At 38.7% G+C, this 21,273-nt stretch overlaps 1 protein-coding gene and 1 long non-coding RNA gene across 2 annotated transcripts in view; one reads left to right on the top strand and one right to left on the bottom strand.

The window, feature by feature from the left end:
• TFCP2L1 (transcription factor CP2 like 1) overlaps positions 1-7,398 on the top strand; it is a 50,161-nt gene extending 42,763 nt beyond the window's left edge. The window contains exons 13-15 of the mRNA XM_027854712.1: positions 488-630; positions 5,326-5,377; positions 7,223-7,398. Coding sequence (XP_027710513.1) covers positions 488-630; positions 5,326-5,377; positions 7,223-7,269 — 242 coding nt within the window. The 3' untranslated portion in view covers positions 7,270-7,398. The remainder of the gene's footprint in view (positions 1-487; positions 631-5,325; positions 5,378-7,222) is intronic.
• LOC114037759 overlaps positions 7,265-21,273 on the bottom strand; it is a 48,555-nt gene continuing 34,546 nt past the window's right edge. The window contains exons 3-4 of the long non-coding RNA XR_003568496.1: positions 16,710-16,915; positions 7,265-7,350 (exon numbers count right to left, since the gene is read on the bottom strand). This is a non-coding gene — a long non-coding RNA (uncharacterized LOC114037759). The remainder of the gene's footprint in view (positions 7,351-16,709; positions 16,916-21,273) is intronic.

Here is a 21,273-nt window from a genome sequence, read left to right as displayed (position 1 = left end):
TTCATTGACTTTTCATTTTTGTTTTTTGACAATACTCTTGCTTTCCCTCTTCACTTCTCCCTCTGTTGAAAAAGAAAAACAGAACCTCTGTAATGAATAAGCATGAGCAAACAAAGCAAAGCCACCCATTTGCCATGTCTGAAAATGTAGACCTCTTTCTGCAGCTTTAAATCTAGTCTCTCTTTGTCAGGAGGGTGGAGAATTTGTTTTCATCATTAGTCCCCCGGAGTTGTGATTGGTCATTGCATTGCCCAGTGTGCTTAAGACTTTAAAAACAGTTTTTTACAGTGTTGTTTTTATTGTATAAATGGTTCTCTTGGTTTTGCTCAGTGTCCATTCTTTAAAATAGAAAGGCAAGATATTATTTTTCCATGGATCTGTGGACTTCTACTAACTTAGGTAATTAGTTAAAAGTAGTATATTCCTTAGAGAGCAAACTTTTCCAAAGAGCTAGCTAAAAGTATTTTCTTGTTTCTTCTCTCTTCAGTGTACCATGCTATCTTTTTGGAAGAGCTGACCACTTTGGAGCTAATTGAGAAGATTGCAAATCTCTACAGCATTTCCCCTCAGCATATTAACCGAGTCTACAGGCAGGGACCAACGGGGATCCATGTGGTGGTGAGCAATGAGGTGAGGACCATCTGATACCAGGTAGCAGAGTTCAACTGCTACCTGACCTTTATTCCTCTTAAGTCGGGTGACCTTTTGGACTGTGGTGAGATCCTGGACAAAGTTGCCTGAAATAAAAGGTGGGGGGGAGGTAAATGTAGGGTATAGGCATGACTATAGCTAACTTTTTTTCTTTTTAGAAATGATAACAGGTATTATTTCAATACAGAGTGATCTTTCAGAGACCCAGGCTTGTTTAGGGAGAAAGATTGTCTTACCAAATTTAGAGACAGAAGATTTATTACCATTTCACTTAGGATTTTCAGCACCCCATCTACTCAAAATCCTTTCCCTCAAAACCAATGATTTATGAGATAGGCAGGGCATGAAACCTTAAATGACTTGCCTGGGACCATGTGGCTATCAAGGAAAAGTCCAGAGATCCGGAATGTCAGGCCACTTCTCTTTCCATTATACCACACCGTCTCTCACACAGGAAAATTCCAATCCACAAAAGGCGATATAAGACCAAGTGTGGAAATGAATAGTGTTTCCATTCAGGGCCTATCTATCCAAATTTTAAAAAAGAAGATATCACTCTTGCCTTAAGAATGGTCAGTAGAAGTTTCAGTGAGGAGACTACATTGAAGCTTGGACTTAAAGGGTGAATAGAATTTTGGTGGGCAGAGAAGATAGGGCAGCCTAGAAGGTGGGACACTAGAAACATTCCTTTTAGCAGTTTAACCTCTAGATTGAGCCACTGTGAAGCAAACAACGGAGATGGGTTCCCAGTTTTAGTTGGGATTAAGACAGGTAGTTCATCATAGAGGCAATATGATGTAGTAACAAAAACACTAGTCCTGGTCCCTGGACCCTGGAGATCTGGATTTGATTCCCACCTCCAATATTTGTTAGGCTCTGTTACCCTGGTCTAGTCACTTAACTTTTCTGACCTTCAGATTCCTCATCTGCAATATGGGAATAATAAAATTTGCACCATCTTCATTAAGGGTTGTTTTTTTGTTTGTTTGTTTGTTTTTTTAGGAAAGAGCTTTTATAACTAACATTTATATTATAGTATTTTATTATTGCCCACATGAAAGTTTAAATCCAGAGGCTCTTTTGGCCAGAATGTGTCCACAGCATCTATTTGTCCTTGTGTATGTTGCAGAAGAAGCTAATAGCCAGGCTTTTATGTAGCGCTTTACAGTTTGGAAAGCCCTTGATGTGTTATAGCACTTGATTCTCACAATTAGATGCTGCTTTTATCTCCATTTTACAGTTGAAGAAACTGAGGCTGAGAGCGGTTTAGAAAGTTACACAACTAGTAAGTGTCTAGAGTAGGATTCAAGTGCAAGTGTTCCTGAATCCAAATTCAATATTCTCTCTATTGAACCATTTAGCTAGCTTCAATATTTGGTGCTGACTACTTGGGGCAAAAAGAAAGAAGATTGTGGGTTGGATGATTGGAGAAATAGCTCTTGGCGACACAGGATAACTTTAGAATAAGAAAGTTTACAAGGTTCTAGAGATGAAGCAAGTCAGGGAGGAGGAGCCCTGGTATTTGGCTTTCAAGAATGAATCACCATTTATTAAAACCAGAAACAAAAAACCTAATACCCAGACCCCTGCAATTTTGTGAACTGCAATCCTGGAAGGAAATTCATTGAATAACATCGTGTTCAAAGCTTAGACCCAGCTGGTTAAAGCAAGTGGAACAAGGCAGAATTCAAACGTGGCCTGGATTTAAGCAGGCAGTGCTTATTCCGCAGAGGCTTCTTGCCTTTTTGCCCTGATTAAATGAGAAACTTTCAACTCTAATCATCTCAAAATGCTTTGAGGCAACCCTGGTGGGGAATTGCCTTGGCCCCTTTGGGAGTAAGGGGACTAAATGAAATGCTTAAGTTACTGATTAACAATATATATGGCTTTATTTGGGGGCTTTCGTGGCCATGCAGCAGGACAGCCAGAGTAATAGATTGGGCAAACAAGAGGAACAGAATAAACATACTTCATGCATCATTAGGCACCTGAAGTGGGTATATGTGCGTGTTGGAGCGGACGGGGGGAGGGGAGCTGGGGGAGGGGATCCTGGGGAATGATCAAGCCCAAATTATCATTCACATTCTTTGGTTGTTGCATTGTTAGTCAGAGAGTTCTGTGACCTTTATAAAAAGTTAGTTGCAGATTTAAAGCAGGATGCCATTTTGCCATTTTAAAGATTGGGCCGGGGCAGCTAGGTGGCGCAGTGGATAGAACACTGGCCGTGAAGTCAGGAGGACCTGAGTTCAAATTCGGCCTCAGACCAAACACTTGACTCGTACTAGCTGTGTGACCTTGGGCAAGTCACTTAACCCTGATTGCCTCACTAAAAAAATACAAAAATACAAAAAAAAAAAAAGATTGGGCCACTGAGGCTTGGAGAAAGAGAGTAAACTTGCACAGTAACCAAGCATGGAATCAACATTTGGATTCTCAGTTCATCAGAATAAATGGTTTGTGCTGTCTCCTTCCTGTGCACTGATGTCTGCCACGCACATCCCTCCCATTTTATTAACTGGTATACAAAGTTATCACCTACATTGTAAGATTGTGAGATCCTTGAGTTTAGGGATAATTTCTGTTCCCAAATGTGCTTCTTGGTTACCCAGTTCACTATTTGAACTCCTCCTGGGTAAGAAAAGGCTGATGGAATAGAGAAGGTCCAAGATGTGGGACAATAAGTTGGAGGAGCATTTAAATCCAGAAATGATCACAATCCTCTCCCAGACCCCAATGCATCTTAACAGAGGATGTGTTATTGAAGGTTTAACCTCTTTTCACATTGTCTCTATTTCTACACCTTGTTCCATAGAGATCACAATTTGAATATTTCTCTTCTTGAGGGATAGGTACCAGACCTGTTGTTTGATTGGTATAGGGTATATTTGATAGGTATAGGTCAGAGCTTTCTCTGCAGCTTTAATTATCAGAGAATTGCCTGAAGCACTAGGAGGTTAGGTGACTTGCCCAAGGTCACATAGCCACTATATCAAAAGTCACTTAATGTCTTAGTGTTCCTGATGCCTCCCTAGGATGCTAAATTAAAACCAAATCTACATAGGTAAGACATTTGTCCCCACACAGAGTTATCCACACCACTAAAATCACTGCAGCCTCCTTCCCCTACCAAAAAAATGACATTGTAAATTCCTTGAGAGCAGTATTGGCTCTTAGTTATTTTTGTTTACTTAACAAGTGCTTGGCAAAGTGCATTGCTTATAAATGGTGTATCATATTTTGTTACATGAATGAATGAATATTACATTGTATGAAAGGAAAGAATTGGGACCGTTTGATGTATCAGTAGTTCTTGAACAAAACCAGGGCCTGACAGCAAAAGTGAACTTGGGAGTTGCATAGTAGAGCGTCAGCCATGGTTTGGAATACATGGAAGGAGGAGATGGGAGGTGGGATTTTACAAAAAGCTTGATGCAAAAGAGAGAGTCTGGCAAGTTGGATGGAGGGAGGATGCTCCCAACAGAGGTTGTGGGAGTTTTAATGTTATCTTTCATTGTTCATTATTCCATAGTAAGACTCTGACTCTGGGCAATTAATTCTGCAATTTACCTCAGCTCTACATATGCCACCTCTGGGGAAGCTAGAGATGGAAAGTGTACGACAAAGCACTGAGCTCATTTCGTTCCCTCTAGGCCGGGTTGATATAGATGGCATCATTGGACCCTGCCAGGGCATTCACTTAATATCCATTGTTGGTGCTGATGAATTGAAGCCTCTGATAGCAAAGAGCAGGCAGGGGCATGTTTGGGAATTTTTTGTGGCTATGCTTGAATTCTTTCATTGGACAGCATGGTGGCCCTGATGTAAATGGATCATATTTGTTCAACTTGTTCCTTAAATTGAAGCACCAGAGGACAAGGTCTTTTTAAAAGTGGCTACAATTTAGGGGCAGCTAAGTGGCGCAGTGGATTGAGCACCGGCCCTGGATTCAGGACGACCTGAGTTCAAATCTGGCCTCAGACACATAACACTTAGTAGCTGTGTGACCCTGGGCAAGTCACTTAACCCCATTGCCTAGCCCCCCCCCCCCCAAAAAAAGTGACTACAATTTTATTGCTGCAGCATTTTCTTCTTTTGGGTGTAGGTCTGCCATTAGCTTCTTTCTTGGGACTCTCTACTGCTTTTCTCAGTGGAGAAAATCATTAGAATTGTCCTCTACAACTGTATGGAGAGGGGTGTGTGTGTGTGTGTGTGTGTGTGTGTCCGTGCGCATGCGCCTTTAGATATTATAGAGCACTTTAATGTTTGCAAAATACTGTAGATATGTTATCTCATTTAATTCTCACAATAACCTTGGGTGGTAGTTGCTATTATTATCCCCTTTTACAGATAAGGAAACTGAGGCTTAAAGAGGTTTAAGTGTTAGGATCACACAGCTAGTATCAGAGGTAGGATTTTAACTCAGGTCTTCCTGATTCCAAGTCCAGTGACTATCATCTGTCTCCCCCAAAATAGAATCATAGAGATTTCCATTATCATTTATGTGCCCCCGCCATGGGAATCTTGATTTGTACATCTACATAAGGATAACTAAGATTTTTATGCCTGGTCAGTACTACAAAATGGAAAGTTAGCTGTCTCTCTGGGTTTTGTCCTACATATTTGGCTTGCTGAAAGAAGGTACCATTTTTTTTTCTTTTTCTTTTTGTCTTTCAGATGGTACAGAATTTCCAAGATGAATCTTGTTTTGTTATCAGCACATTAAAAGGTAGGACCTCTTCTGCCTTTTAAAAAAGATGAAGTACTTTTGATTGCAGTATAAGAGTCAGAAGAAGATGCTAGGGCAGATTGAAATTGGGAACAAGGAATGATGCCTAGCTAGCTAGGTCTGAGACTTCCTCTCATGAGAGATCTGGTCTATGTGGTGGGGGAGACACATGGTATCAGTGGCTTTGTCCTGGTAAATACTACCAAGAGAGAAAAGAGCACCACACAGAAATTTAGCTAAGTGAAATTGTGTTGACCCAATGTAACTTCTGAAATTTGAAAGAGGGGGCCTATGAAAAGAACTCTTCATTGTTCCCTGGATATCAGATGGTCTTTGTGAGCTTGAAAATAGTAGATAGAGGTAGAAACACATGAAATAGTTACTTTAAATGAAATTTGAGAGAACAGAAAACAGCCATTCAAAATATTGGCTTGAACGTATAGTTCTCTAATAATGGATTCATGAGTGACTTGAAACATTTAATTACATGTTTGTTTCCATAACCGATGACATTGACCTGAGAAAAGTCACAGCTTTGTTGTTTGGTGGACCCCTTCTGAATGAAACTCTTGGGTGCTAAGAACACTCCATGTTTTGTTTGTTTTTTGGCCTGTAAGATCCTCCCTTAGGGACAAGTTAGTTAAAAAATGCCACACTATTGTACCTTTAATGACTGAGAGAGAGGGCCATTCCAGTGATGACATCAGAAACTCAGCAAGCATCCGTGAGGATCTGTGAGACAACATTGGAAGTACATTTAGGAACTTCCTGCAGATCCTTGTTATTTACTGCAGCCTGGCAAGAATAATTTAAAAAGACAATGAAAAACCTCCAGCAAATGAAAATATATATTCAGTCTGCTTGCAGATTCTACCCAACACTTCCCCACGTGCAAACTGTGTCATACATAATACCTATGGGGCTGGTGTTAGGAGCTTGTAACAAGGGTTTTGCTTGGGAGTGATGGGCTAGAAGGAAATACCCTTTTAGAATTTTGCTCAGGAGATGCACATAATATATTTATTCCCCTGTCCAGGTCCTTAGCAGAATTTGATAACTAATAAAAACAGTGTTATAGTCTATAGTTTCAGTTATTAATATTTTTTCATGCCCTTATTCTGATTTTTGTATGCTATCTAGGCTTGTGTTCAAGTTGAATATGTTTTGGGGTTTATTATTATTATTATTATTGTTATTACTAAAATTTTATTTTTAGTTTTCAACATTCACTTCCATAAGATTTTTGAGTTCCAAATTTTCTCCTCATTGGGGTTTATTATTGATGAGCTGTAATATAATCACAAACCGAATGGGAAAGCTCTTTGGTCATTAGGAAATGCGTGGAGGAAGTATCAAGCAATGTATCAGCTCTTCATACAACAGAGGGGTTTGCCTGCCATTTTTTTTTAAACAAAGTTAGTTTATGATATTTAGCTTTTATAAATCAATTGAGAATCTTTGATTCTCAAATTTTGATTTTTGATTCGAGAATCTTTGATTCTCAAAATTAGTGACATCTTTTGTTTTCATGGCACCTACATTTCTCAATACATCCCCCCTCCCTGTTTCTCCTGTAAGAGAGCAATCCCTTATTAACAAAGAAAGAAAAAAAAACAGTTTAAAAACTAATCAACCCATTGAAGAAGCCTGAGATTGTAGGTAATATTCCTTCTGCAAAGAAGGAGTGTGGGTTGGAGGGAGAAAGTAGAGAGGTGACTTGTTATATCTCTGCTCTGAGGTCAAGCTTGATGATTATAATTTCATAGCCGGAAATTTGGTTTTTTAATATGTTTAATAATTCTTTGGCCCTCTTCCTTGAAAAAGTCCATTGTTTCTTTGTTGTAGCTGAAAGCAATGATGGCTACCACGTCATCTTGAAATGCGGACTCTGAATGCCAGGATCCTTAACCACATCAGACTCCAAGGCACCCCTTTCTTTCTGTCTTCTCCCCTCAACGTAGACATCACCCCAGCTGCAAAATACAGAGACTTGTGGAAAAAAAAAAAGCAAAAGCTTAAAAGGGACCACCACAACTACAGGAAACAGCGATGACGATGACAACTTGGCAGAGATGGAAGAAAAGACATTGTCCAGAAAATGTACTCCTATCCCCTCCCTCACTTCCTTGTCCTCAAGCCTTCTTAAGCTCTCCCATTTTCTCATCCTTGTTCACTAGCCATGTCATTCTAGAAGGAAAAAACAACAGCACTCATTTTTTTCCCTCTGAAACTTCACTCCTGGGGAGGAGCCTGGGTTTGAATTTTTTACCCTTTGGATTCCTTGGCTTCCCTGTCTCCCAGTCCTCTTGTTTCACATCAGTGCCTTCTCATTGACTAAGTGGATCTATGGGTAAAACTGTTAGATTCTGGTGACTTGCCCTGCCAAGTCCTCAAGGCTCCTAGAAGTACTTTCCCTTTTCACTTCTTTTGGGGAATGCCTCCCCTTTTCTTTTCCTCTAAGATTTAATGATATAACAGTTGTGGTTCATTTTGTGTTATTATCCTGTCTCTGTTTGCTGTCCCTCCTTCCTTCCCTATCCATGTTTCAGAATAATTTTGTACATTTTTAAAGTATGGTATAACCTCTCCCAGGGCATGCTTTGGTGCAGTTGTATCTTCACTCCGATATTTGTGAATGGCCCACTTTGTTTGTAGTACCCACTATATTGATAAATGCTCCTTCGGAAGACTTCTGGGCCCCCAGAGGTGAGATTAGACCATTTTCTAAGGATTCCACAACTAAAGAAAGTGAATGTTGACTTTCACAAAGGGTAATTGAAATGGGGCTCAAAGTATAGGCCACAGCCTATCCTGTGGTTTGGTGTGCTTTTAATTTTATCTTTTCTTTTAAACATTTGTGAGATTGGTAATGATTGGGAAAGGAAAAAGCCCCTGAATTTCTAGTTAACCCTGAAATGTTTTTGACAATCATGGTACCAGAGTTCTTGGATTTATATATAAAATTTAACTGGGGATTGATCTTTGTGAATATTATTGACTTCACTAGGTTTGGTAAGATGTCTTTTTTCCTACGTGCTACCTGTCATAGTTCTGGCCTGTCTCGTCTGTAGGGGAAAGTTTAAAGCAATCTTGAGTGAAGACATAGAAGGGACTAGATGATATTTTAAGGTCCCTTCTAATCTTTAGGACATCAGTGAAATATGCATGGGGCCCAAGTGTGCCTCATGAAAATTCTGGCTCTTAGATCTGCAGTTGTTGGCAATTTGCATTTGAGTTTAGCAGAGTGGAATTGGATTAGACTATTGTTTATTAATGGTTCCTAGGACCCAGTGAACCAGACTGTCTCAGGGCCTTAAACTATCTGTGGTTGTAAAGGGCATAAATACCCTTGGGATGCTGTATGTGAAACCATAGTATGTGCTGTGCTGGTGGCCTAAGAGGTTTCTTATTTTCTGTTCATTTTGAGTTTGTTCTGTTTTCTTTCATTCAGATGACTTTTGGTTACATGTACCTCATGACTTGTAAAGTCAAGCGGTACCTTTTAATTGTGCCCCAAGTAGTCCCCCGTACCAGTTCTCCTTCCTTAGCCTATCTGAGTAGCATATATTGCCTTGAGGTGATTTTAAAATGTTTTGTGGGAATTTTCACATTGTTAGTTCATTTGATCGTCACTAAGACTCAGTTAAGTAGACTGGGGACATCTATTATTGTTCCCATTTGACAACTAAGAAAACTGAGACACAGATGACTTGTCTAAGGTCATGCAGAACTGGGATTAGAACCCTAGTCTTCTGACTCCTGGCCCTGTACTCTTTTCAGTGGACTATCAATCAATCAACATTTATTAACTACATATTATGCCAGGGACTTTGGTAGGCAGTAGGGATGCAAATAAAGAATGAAACCATTTCCACTCTCAAGGGGCTTAACAAGACACTTTACTTGAGGAGAAATAAAGGGTTGTAGTCCATGTGGAAGGGCTTTACCCAAGCTGAGTGTCTTCTCACACCTGCAGGTGGGTAGAGCTAAAATAATAAAATTTAATTATAAAGAGGGTTTCATCTAATTCTGTTAACTTACTTAGATCCAAAGCATTTCTAGAGCTCATATTCCTCTTTACTGAAGCTGGCCAGTAGACAGAAAAATCTAGAAAACTTAAAATGGGAGCACAAGCCCCTTCCCTTCTAGAGGCATCAGATCTCAGTCACTCATGCGTGCTGCTTTGCATTTAAAAGAGCTCCTGGGTCCTTGTAAATGAAGAAAATATTCCAAAGTGGAAAAGTAATAACAAGTGAGACTACATCCAACCGCCGCTCCTCATAGAACTTTCTGCTGTTGTTTCGGTCGTTTTCAGTCATGTCTGATTCTTTGTGCTAAAATGAGTAGTTTTGACTCTTAATCACCGTGATCTTTATGAACTGGGCACAAGTGTGCCTGCTTGTGAGATCTGGATCAATTTTATCCTATCTTCCCCTTCAGGGTTTTTTTGTTTTTTGTTTTTTGTTTTTTCCCTTCAGAGCTCACAGCTTGAATGGCAAAGCAACTAGGCTCCCTGAGTAAAGGTAGTTGTAACTTTGGTGAGGTCAGGAGTAAGTGGGTTGACTGGAATAGAAGCCCCCCACTCTCACCCTCACCTCAGAGAGCTTGTTTCCTTTGGTGACCCCTTCCCTATTCTGCCTCGGGGTGCTGGTGAAGAGTCATTAACCTGCTGTGAGCTCTCACCCATACTGCTCACAAATCTCCCAAGTCAAGGGTTGCTTCAGGGGAGGGCCTGAATAACTAAATGTCAGAAAATCATTAACAGGTTAGTGTTGCCAAAAAAGTTAAAAAAAAAAAAAAGGTTTTTTTCCTTCTATTGACGTAGTCAGTGGTGCATAGGGAAATAGCCCCCAGGTTATAGAAAAGGAAGAAAAGCATACAGAGAGTAAAAATTAAGAGACTGGTTACATAGATGTCTCATCAGTAACAAGGTAACATCATGTTTCTTCTTTCCCTGATTAAATATATAATGTGTCTATAGATACATAAATCTATATACATTTTCAGGCTGAAGCCTATTGTTCAGCTAATCTTGACTTTAGCCATTAAGATTTGGCTAATATGAAAATTTTGGAAAACTAACCCACTTCTGCTGCCTGGTCATCACTAAATTAATATGGACCAGCCTCAGGGGGCAGCTAGGTGGCGCAGTGGATAGAGCACTGGCACTGAAGTCAGGAGTACCTGAGTTCAAATTCGGCCTCAGACCAAACACTTGACGCTTACTAGCTGTGTGACCCTGGGCAAGTCAGTGAACCCCAATTGCCTTAAAAAAAAAATGAACCAGCCTCAAAATAAAATTTAAAAACCAGACTGAAACACCTCATGGTATAAAAAAATTAGCAAGCCCCCTATTTTCCTTTCACAAAACTTGACATTATTTAGGCACTAGATGGGGTTTGGACTTTAGTAGCCATTAGATATTATTGTGTTAATATATATGCGTACCTAGTAGAGAGTGTTTATACACCTCACGCCTTATTTTTCCAAGAAGTCTGACCTCTGGGTTACTGTTAACTAGGTCAGCTAGTCCTTTATATCCCCAAATACTATTATCATAGGGCAAGACTTCAAAGGTAGTACAAATAATAGGGTTGGATTTAGGGGAATTTCTTTTTGAGATTGCTCCATTCAATAACTCTTTTAGTGTGTATATATTTGATGTATACATTACTAAAATGGATTGATTGTGTGAAAAATTCTTACCAGTCTGCTCTCTCTTTCCTTCCTCAAAGAGGTATGGAAATGGTTAGCATTCTGAATCACTATTCTGGGTTTAAATTCTTACTCAACATCAAGGATCTAGTATTCATTGTACTTGCTTGCTTACAGGGATCACTTAGTATCTGTGATCTGTCAGTGCTAATTATTTTTATACCTCTGCCCAGTGGAGGAAAAATCACTGATTAAGACTACTCTTTGCTTTTGGGGGAAGGAGGGGGCAAAGATTGATTAACCAGTCATTTTTCTGGGGCCCTAGCCAGTGACCCTGAGCCCAAGCTTGTTGCCTTCTTAGGTGTGTTTCTGTTCTACAAATGTCCCAGTTCTAGGAATCTCAGTCTATGAATTAACTGACATTTGTAGAATGCATTATAAGTATTCTTATTTGATCCTTTCAGCAGCCTGATAGGTTAGTCCTATTGAACCTATTTTACATATGGGGAAACTCAAACTCTTAAAGAGGCTGAATGACTGGCCCAAGATTACACAACTGGAAATTTCCATAAGTAGCATTTGAATCCAGGTATTTCTTGTTTTGGTGTTTATTAAGAGTGCTTTCCACCATACCAGACTGCCTATATTTAGCAAATGGTAAAAGTCTATACATCTGTGTTTACTCAGGGCAGGATATCTTGTGAGAAAGTACCCCCCCCCCCCCCCCAACTCCAATTCTTACCCCACTCCAACTGAAACTGGAAGTTTCTAAATGTTTTGACCTGGGCACATTACCAAATTTACCTGTGATTGATTTTTGATGAATGAGAGATGTTAGGTCAAATGCTTTCTAATGACATAAGGTATGAATTCAGAGGGTTTTATTGTACTCTTCAGGATTTCTACAAGCCTTTGAAACACAGATACAACTGAATACATCTGTCATTCGACTCCTGGAGGACTCTTAGGTGATCACTCACAGGACTGAGGCCCAGAGAACCATTCTGTGTGAACACTAATGCCTTCATTTAAGGGGAATATTGCTCAAGGCTACCTAAATCTGAAATTTCTAGGTTATTTTTTGGGGGTAGGGGGATTGCACTTAGGACTTTGGGGGGTGTTTATACTGAATTTGACCTTTTCCTTTTGGAGGAGCTTATATATTTAATAAAAACGAGATTAAAACAACATAAATCAACTGCTGTTCTTTCTCAATAGCATTTTAATTTGACAGGCAGCAAAGTGTGTGTGCATGTATATACATATGTATGTATGTACACATATGTATATATTAGTATTTTGCTCAGGGTTCAGGGAAAGCCCTGTATACTCCCATGATCTTTCCCCACCACAAAGTAGTTAAAGCAGATTTTGCAAAATGAGGGACAGCTTGGTGTAACGGGCAGAGAGCTGGCCTGGGACAAAGACTTGGATTTAAGACTGCCCCAACACAGTAAGGCCCTAGGCAAGTCACTTAACCTTTCATCCCCTAGGAAACTCTCCAGCACCATAAGTTACAGAGGAGACCTATACTAATAGTTTTCCTCAATATACTGATAAAATCTAGAGAGTTCTTGTCTCAGTTAAATAAACTTAGAACCACAGAAAGGTTGTGATTTTCCCCAAGTACGACTACTGTCTCTCAGATGAAACATCTAGATCCTGATTTTGTTCTCATCCCATTATAAAAGGTGAAAATACACCCTTGTGTAGTGTGGTCGGGTTGTAAAATATTCTGAAAAAGCTTGGGTACTCTGTTCACTTTGACCCCAAAATTTCGTTTTGTTTTGGTTTTGTTTTTCTTTTCTGGCTTCCTGGAAAGAAGAGGGATTTTATGGAAGGCCGTGGAAATGTCTGAATACTGGGGCTTGGGCTAGCAATGTCCAATCCTACTTTTTCATTTGCAAGAGTAGAGGACTCCTGGAAGACATTCTAAGAGAACAAGCCTTTGCCCATCTTTACTGCTCCTTAGAGCCACTCCAATGCAAAGTTCACCTAATTGACAATTTCTCCTTTTGCCTCCTATTTCTGAGAAAATTCCTGTTACGGTAGTACACAGTGGAATCTTGGTGCAGTACCAGTTGGAAAACGAAGAGACTTGGTAGAAAGCACTAGGAAACCCAAGGTCTGTGTATGAAGTAATTTCAACCTGTTTGGAAACTACCAAACTTTTATTGGAAACTACCAAACTCCTAACTATGGCATAGGAGAAATGGCAAGATAAGTGAAATGTGTCTAGACTTATTCTAACCTCACTTTCTACACTTTCATTAGATATGCATCCTCTTGGTGTTCTTTGGCTACCTGGGTATGTGTGATAATCTAACTTTCCACCATAAAAACATACCTGTTCTGTGTACTATTTCCTCCAGACTCTGTGTCTCTTAGGCTACAAGTGAGGTCATCTGATAAACTGATGTAACTGTGTAATGGGAGGGGGGGCTAAAATCAGAATGACCTCCCTCCTGTGTAATGTGCATTTTAAATGCCACTTAGGGATAAGTCACCCTGTCTTTACTGCCCATCTCAAAGGAGTGAGGAGTGCAGATTGCCACTAAGTCCAGTACAGGTTTTGCTGCTAAATGGATCATCTGGGCAGGTCACCTTATTTACCCATTTACCCCTCAGCTTCAACATGTATAAAATTGGAGGAGATTGGATTAAATGACTTTCTAGGATCCCTTCTACTCTAATATTATTCCTTGGTTCTAGTAGTATACATTTCAATACAGATAGGAAGAGCGGATGGTCCCATCTGTTGGGGCAGAACAATGAGGGACATACCTTTTTTCATTAAGTATTTATTAAGCACCTACTATGTGCCAGGCACTGTGCTAAGTACTAGGGGTACAAAGATGGGCAAAAGACAGTCCCTGGTCTCTAGGAGCTTGCAGTTTAACTGTGTCCTTTTGGGCTGCCTTCCAATAAAAACCTAGGCAGCTCCCTTCATTCCCTGGGTCTGTTCCTGGCCATCAGTGGGAAGTCACAGCCATTCTAAGGAAAAAGGCCCCAATCAGTGAATGTGTTATCTTAACCCAGCCCAAAGCTGATGTAAAAAAAATTTTTTGGACCCTGGGTACCTCAGGGAGAAAGTAGGGACGTGTCTAGAGGCTCTTTTAGGCTTGAGTCTTATGAAAGGACAGTCTGGGTGTGGTCCCTCCCCCTTCTTTACATTACTGGGCTAAACCTTGATAAGATTTAGCTGGAGAACCTACTTGGAACAGCCCACTTTAATGTTATTGTGGCCCCTTAGTATAATTTAAATTCCTTTGCTTCTTCCCTGGTGAAGTTCTCTCTGTGTGAATTGATAAGGATTCTATCCTGGTGATTCTTCGTAAATGTTACCTTCCATATAACCTAACCCTTACTAGGCTTTAAAGGAACCTATCCTAAGTGAGGGAAGGATTTTGGACTTGAGATATGTAGTGTGTTATCTCTGTATTAATGTATATGTCCCTGTATGTGTATTCTATCCCCTTAAACTTCTAGTTAGCACCATTTATTGCCTTTTAATTAGCTGTTGCTTTGGTACTTTTGGAGGTACCTTCATTGTTCCTTCATTGTCTTTGAACAGAACTTATTTGGCTGTTATGCCTTACTTCTAATTGGTTTAAGCAATGTGCTTTTGTGAATACAGCTTTGTTTCTAAGATGGTTTCATAAGCTAGTTTATGGAGGATTTTCGGTTCAGTACCACTTGAAAGCAAAGGGAGTTGAAAAAAGTTCAGGCAAGTCAACCAAAAGCCTGGAATCAGTCTGAACCAGCTGTGAAGACTGCCCTATTTCAGGTAGATAGTGGGCAGCCATCCCTTTGTGCTCACCAGCATGTCTGCATCTTCAGAGTTTCCAGAGTCAAGCTGAAAATGTATCTGGGGTAGCCCTGTTACTAAAAATGCTTTTAAGCAGTAATTTCTTTATCAGCTCTACTTGCTTAGATGTTATTGTGATTGTGAATGGTCATTGGATACCACACTGGTTGGAGGAAACATTTCTTAGGGATGTTTAATTTAGGGCAAATAAAAGAAGGAAGACTAGTTTTCCCTTCCATTCTTTGTTAAGTTTAACATTTGTTAAAGTGTTATCTAATATTTGTAACATTAGTAATATGTAATATGTGTATTTCAAATTACTGCATTTCTTTATGTGCCATAAGCCATCAACTCTATTCCTCCCATTTTCGCTTTACGTGGTGTTTACCATGCTTTTCTGTCCCCTCATTAGTAAGTAGCCTTTTTCGGTTTGTTCCATTTGGGTGATTCTCTTCCAAAGGGCTATGGGAATCTATCATCTCTTCCCTGGAGATTGAACCATTAGATAAAGGTGGCATTACCGGCTAGGTAGATGTGACTAAGGAAGGGCACATGGAAAGTGGAGAATGGAGACTAAAGTGTAAACAGTCATCATACTGCCACGTTGTTTTTGTATGTGAATAAAGCATATTTTGCACTGGCTTATTGTACTGTTGTGCAGAAGAGAAATCTCTTATCTGGAATCTGTGCTTCAGTCAAAATGCAAATAAAATTTGATTTGTAAGAAATCCCTGTGGTGGAAGGTTCAGTATTTTGAAGTTTGACAAGTGGGTGGATCTTTTGGTGTATTTGCACAGTGCTTATCCACGGAGAGAGCACAAAGGCTAACATCACCAGGCAGGCATGACTCTGAGCTGACTGTGTACCTCCTCAGAATGCAGTGTATTCAAAGCCCTTCCTCATCTTGTTCCATTTGAACCTACCCAACTATTCCACTCATTCAGACAAGTATACTCCTGTTCCCTGAAGATGCTTTATGTATTCCTGCCCACATTCACATTGCTTCCACTTCTGAAATGCATCTCCCATATCCCCACATATTTTAGCTTATATGAATTCTATTTATCCTTCAAATTCTACCTCCATGACTACTATATTCCAGTTCATGGTGATTTCTCCTTCCTCTGAATTGAAAAGACCATGGGACTAAGAAGGCAGTGTGAAGAGTCTTGGAGAGGAATAGTAATTTCATCACTAATTAGCTATGTAAGCCATGGGCAAGCCATTTTTTATTTCTGGGTCTCACTTTCCTCATCTATAGAATGGGGCTGGGGCATGTTGATTATAAATTTTTATGATTCTAGGACCAATTGTATCAATGCAGCTTTCTTAGATCCCTCCGCTTCAGTCCAGGGTAATCTATCCTTTTATCTCTCAAGGTATTTATTGCCTAAGATGTTCAACAGTGCCATTCATTTGGTGCTGATTGTTATTGCTTACTACATAATATTTGCTAATGACTGATGGTGACAAGCAACTCTTTGAGAGAGGCATTAATTAACACTTTCAAACTACAGGCCACCTGTTAAAGGAACTTTGTTCTCCAGAGAACATCATAATTTTCTATGGGCTCCAAGGAGTTAAAGCAATTCCTAAAGTGTCCTGTACTTTGCATTGCAAGAGTGAACTTGATATGAAAACGACCAAACTTTCTGGCTGAACTCTGAACCATCCCTCTGCATTTTATATAAAAGATACCAGGTCATCACTTTCGCAGTGATCAGATTCTTGTAAACATGTCTATCTGATGATGCCTCTTCCCCAAAACAGCAATAATAGCTCATATTTATATGGTACTTTAAGGTTTCCAGAGCACTTTACTCTTGATGATCCTATGAGGGGGGGTGTAAAAGTATTGTATGATCCTACCTTTTCCCCCTTAGGACTTTCAGGCTTTTCCATCCATTTTGTTCCTGACATCCTTTATATGTGTTGTCTTCCCCAATTAGAATGTAAGCTCCTTGAGAGCAGGAACTAGCTCACTTTTTCTGCTTATATCACCAGCATTTAGCACAGTGAGTGCATAATAGTGTTTTTTATTCATTCATTTATGGAAATGGAGTCTCTGAAAGGGTCTGAAATGAAAAAAATGAAAAGGGTGAATATGCCACTAACAAAAAGATAAAAATACAGCAGTTATAAGGAATTATTTTGCCCAATTAAATGCCAATAAATTTAACAATTTAAGCAAAATAGAAGAATATTTACAAAAATATAAATTGCTTAGATTAGGCAGAAGAGGAAATAGAATATCTAAATAGACCTCTTTTAGAAAAATAAATTGAACAGGCTTTAAATGAGCTTCCTAAGAAAAAAGCATCAGGACCAGATGGATTTACGAGTGAATTTTATCAAACACTTAAAGATCAATCAATTCCAATATTAAATAAATCATTTAGAACAATATGCAAAGAAGGGATCCTACCAAACTCTTTTTATGAAACAAATATGGTACTGATATCTAAAGCCGGAGGCGTAATTATAGAAAATTATAGATCAATTTCATTAATGAATGTGGATGCAAAAATTCCAAATAAAATACTAACTAAAAGATTGCAACAATATATTACAGGTTACACATTATACCAAGAATGCAGGGTGGTTTAACATAAGAAAAACTATTAACATAATTGATTATATCAATAATAAAAGTTAAAAAAAGTCGTGAGTATATCAATAGACGCAGAAAAAACTTTTGATAAAGTACAACACTCATTCCTATTAAAAAACACTTAAAAGTATAGGTATAAATGGGTTTTTCCTCGAATTGATCAAAAGCATTTGTCTGAAACAATCAGCAAGCATTATTTGTAATGGGGATAAACTAGAAGCCTTTTCAGTAAAATGAAATGTGAAAACAGGATGCCCACTGTCACCAATATTATTCAGTATTGTATTGGAAATCCTAGCAATAGAAATAAGAGAAGAAAAAGAAATAGAAGTAATCAGAATAAGGAATGTGGTAGTAAAATTATTTCTTTTTGCAGATGATGTGATGATATACTTGGAAAATCCCAAAGACTCAACTAAAAAATTAGTTGAAACAATAATTTTAGCAAAGTAACAATATAAAGTAAATCCACATAAATAATCAGCATTCCTATATGTCATGAACAAAACCCCGCAAGAAGAGATAGTAAGAGATACCACATTTAAAATAACTCTAGATAGCATAAAATACCTGGGAGTATACCTGCCAAAACAAACCCAGGAATTATATGAACAAAATTATAAAATAACTTTTTAAATAAATAAAACTGTATGTCATTAATTAGAGAAATATTAATTATTCATGGTAGATAGGGCTGATATAATAAATATGACAATTTTCCCTAAACTAATTTATACATTCAATGCCATTCCAATTAAATTAGCAGAAAATTATTTTACTGAATTAGAAAAAAATAACAAAATTCATTTGGATGAAGAAAAAGTCAAGAATATTGGAGGTACTTTCAGGGATCTCTCAGCCTACATTAAAATGATTTGCCTTGGGCCACACCTCTAGAAAGTGATGAAGCTGGCCGTCAAACCCAGGTCTTCTGCCAGTGCTCTTTCCACTATCCTATAATTTAACTCAAATAAGTACCTACTATGTGCCAGTCACTACCAGGTTCTGGAAAAACTAAGAGGATGCCTCTAGAAGTAGTAATCTCTTTAAGTGATATTTATGTGTTAATGAAATTGCAAAATTCCACTTTAAACAATGTGGATTTGGTTGAATGTTTGTTAGAACTTTTTTTTTAAAAGAAAAATGGACTTTGTGAAAAAAAGAAATCTAATATAAATATCATATAGAATATATATAGAAGCTTTTAATAAGGAGAAATCTAATATAAATGTCATATAGAATATATATAGAAGCTTTTAATAAGGACCAACCAATTAAACAAGAGAGATGAGCTAGGTTTCAGGGACAACACACTTCTTATTCCCCCAGTCTAATTTGATCTACTCTTGATGAAAAAGTACTATATAAACTTTAAATATAAAATGTAAACTTTAATATATAAAATTTAAACTTTAAATAATAAAAGTATATAAATATTAGTGGTTATAATCCTTACAGATCCTAGGGGACAAGGGGAGTTTTCATTTTAAAGAAGGGAAAATTGAGGTTCTTAGGAATGAAGTAACTTCAGGATGATGAACTAATGGTAGAAATAAACATTAGCACTTTCCATTCATGGCTCATTCAAATAAGAGGGAAATTTTGTCCTCTTATCAGAGGCTCCCTTTGGAAGAGATAGGGACTGGACTTGTGATTTCATTGGTATAGGGAATTCCGAAGTAAGGAAACTCAGTGCTAACTGGCAGCTTCTCTGCAATGTATAGTCTTTTTTGTTGTTGTTCAATGTTTTTTTTAAGTTGTATCTGGCTCTTTATGACTCCATTTGGGGTTTTCTTGGGAAAGATGTTGGAGTGGTTTGCCATTTCCTTCTCCAGCTCATTTTACAGATGAGGAAACTGAGGCAAACAAGGTTGAGTGACTTGCTCAGGGTCACACAGCTAGTATCTGAGGCCAGATTTGAACTCAGAGGAATGAATGTTCCTGACTCCAGGGCTGTCACTCTAACCACTGCTCCACATAGATGCCCAATTTATAGTCTTAGAGAGTTGCTTAGAAAGCATAGAGAGATTAAGTAATTTGCCCTTGGTCCCAGAAACAGTATGTGCTAGTGGGGGGATTTGAACCCAGATCACCCTGATGTCAAAGATTGCTCCCAATCCACTCACCATGCTTTCTCTTTCCCTTTGGAAGGGACATAGATTTTGATCATGGCTGTAGTGGATTCTCTTTGATCATGGTGGATTCTGTGGACTCTGTTTGATTATTGATGGAGATATTAGTAAATTCACATTTATTAAGCTCCTACTGTGTTCCAGGTACTGTGTTGAGCACGAGGGATATAAAGAAGGGCAAAGAATGTTCCCTTCTCTCAAGGAACTCACAGTCTAATAACATAGACTACATATAGACAACTGTACAAATAAGCACTTAGTACAGTGCTTGGCACATAGTAAGGGCTTAATAAATGTTTATTGATAGGATATGGATAGGATAAGCTGGATAAGTCCGTATCAGAAGAAAGATACTAAGATTAAAGACTGAGAAAGGAATTTTTTTGAAGGTAGGACTGTAGGAAAGGGGGGTGATGAGATAAGTTGATATAAATGTGTGCTTACATTTTTTTTTTTTTGTTTATGTAAGCATATAATCTTCAGTATCTACCCCAAGCTTGGGTCATCATCCTAAAGAGCATAGGATCATTAGATCATAGGGTCATTAGAGCTAGAAGAAAACTTGAAGACCACTCATAGTGTGGTCTGGAGATCTCTAAGAATCCTTGGGACCCTTTCAGGGAGATAAGAGGTCAAAGCCATTTTTATAAAAATCTAAGATCTTTTAATTTCTAATATGGTAAATATGAAGAGATATAACTCACATAAAAAAAATACTCTTTGGGGGATCTCCAATCATTTTTAAGACTGTAAATGGGCTCTGACACCAAAAAGTTAGAGAATTGTTGATCTAGCCTATCCCCTGTATATTACAGATGAGGAAAAGAAAGATGAAGAGATTGACTAAGTTTAGTCTATTGGAGACTAGCTCTTCTCCATATCCGATATTCTCTCCTTTAAATCATATGTGGAAGCGATTGAATATTTCTCTACCTTGGAATTTTTTTTAAAAAAGTATCTAAAATCTAGTTAGCCCCAGGGTATATCTTGTTAGCTAATAACTAATAATAGCTAGCATTTATTTTTCCCACGTGGCTGCACTCATTTTGGATTCCTTTGACTTCCCCCTCATTCTTCCAAGCTGGGTACCTCCCCACCCCCACCCCTTTAAATTTTCTTTTTCTGTTGTCTTCCCCATTCGATTATAAGATCCTTGAAGGCAGGGACTATCTTTCTTTTTTGTATCTGTATTCTTAGTGCTTAGTATAATGCCTGGCACATAGTAGGTGCTTAATAAATGCTTGTTTATTATTTATATAGTGCTTTAAAGTTTTCAAAGCACTTTACAAATATTATCTCATTTGATACTCCCAACAACCATGGAAGAGAGGTGCTTTTATTTACCCCTACTTCACAGATGAGGAAATGGAGACAGGCAGCAGTTAAGTGACTTGCCCAGGGTCACACAGCTAGGAAGTGTCTGAGGGCAGATTTGAACTCAAGTCTTCCTGACTCCAGGCTCAGCACTCTAGGCCACCTGGATGCCTCTCTAGTTCCTACTGGAGAGTAGGAATCCTGTCATTACCCCCACCCCCAAGCATATCTTCTGAATTTTCTGTCTTGGCCAGAGCCACCATTCTTGTCATCATCCACACTTGGAACCACCCTCAGATTCAGTTTGACTCCCCCCTCACCCTTGTCATCTATAGCCCATCAATGGCCACAATGGCCAAGTCCTGTCTCTTCCATT

This window comes from Vombatus ursinus, unplaced genomic scaffold (assembly GCF_900497805.2).
Source record: "Vombatus ursinus unplaced genomic scaffold, bare-nosed wombat genome assembly UNPS02010548.1, whole genome shotgun sequence".
NCBI classification, from domain to species: domain Eukaryota; kingdom Metazoa; phylum Chordata; class Mammalia; order Diprotodontia; family Vombatidae; genus Vombatus; species Vombatus ursinus.
The sequence above is the reverse complement of the archived record's forward strand: the minus strand, read 5'-3'. Positions and strand labels throughout refer to the sequence as shown.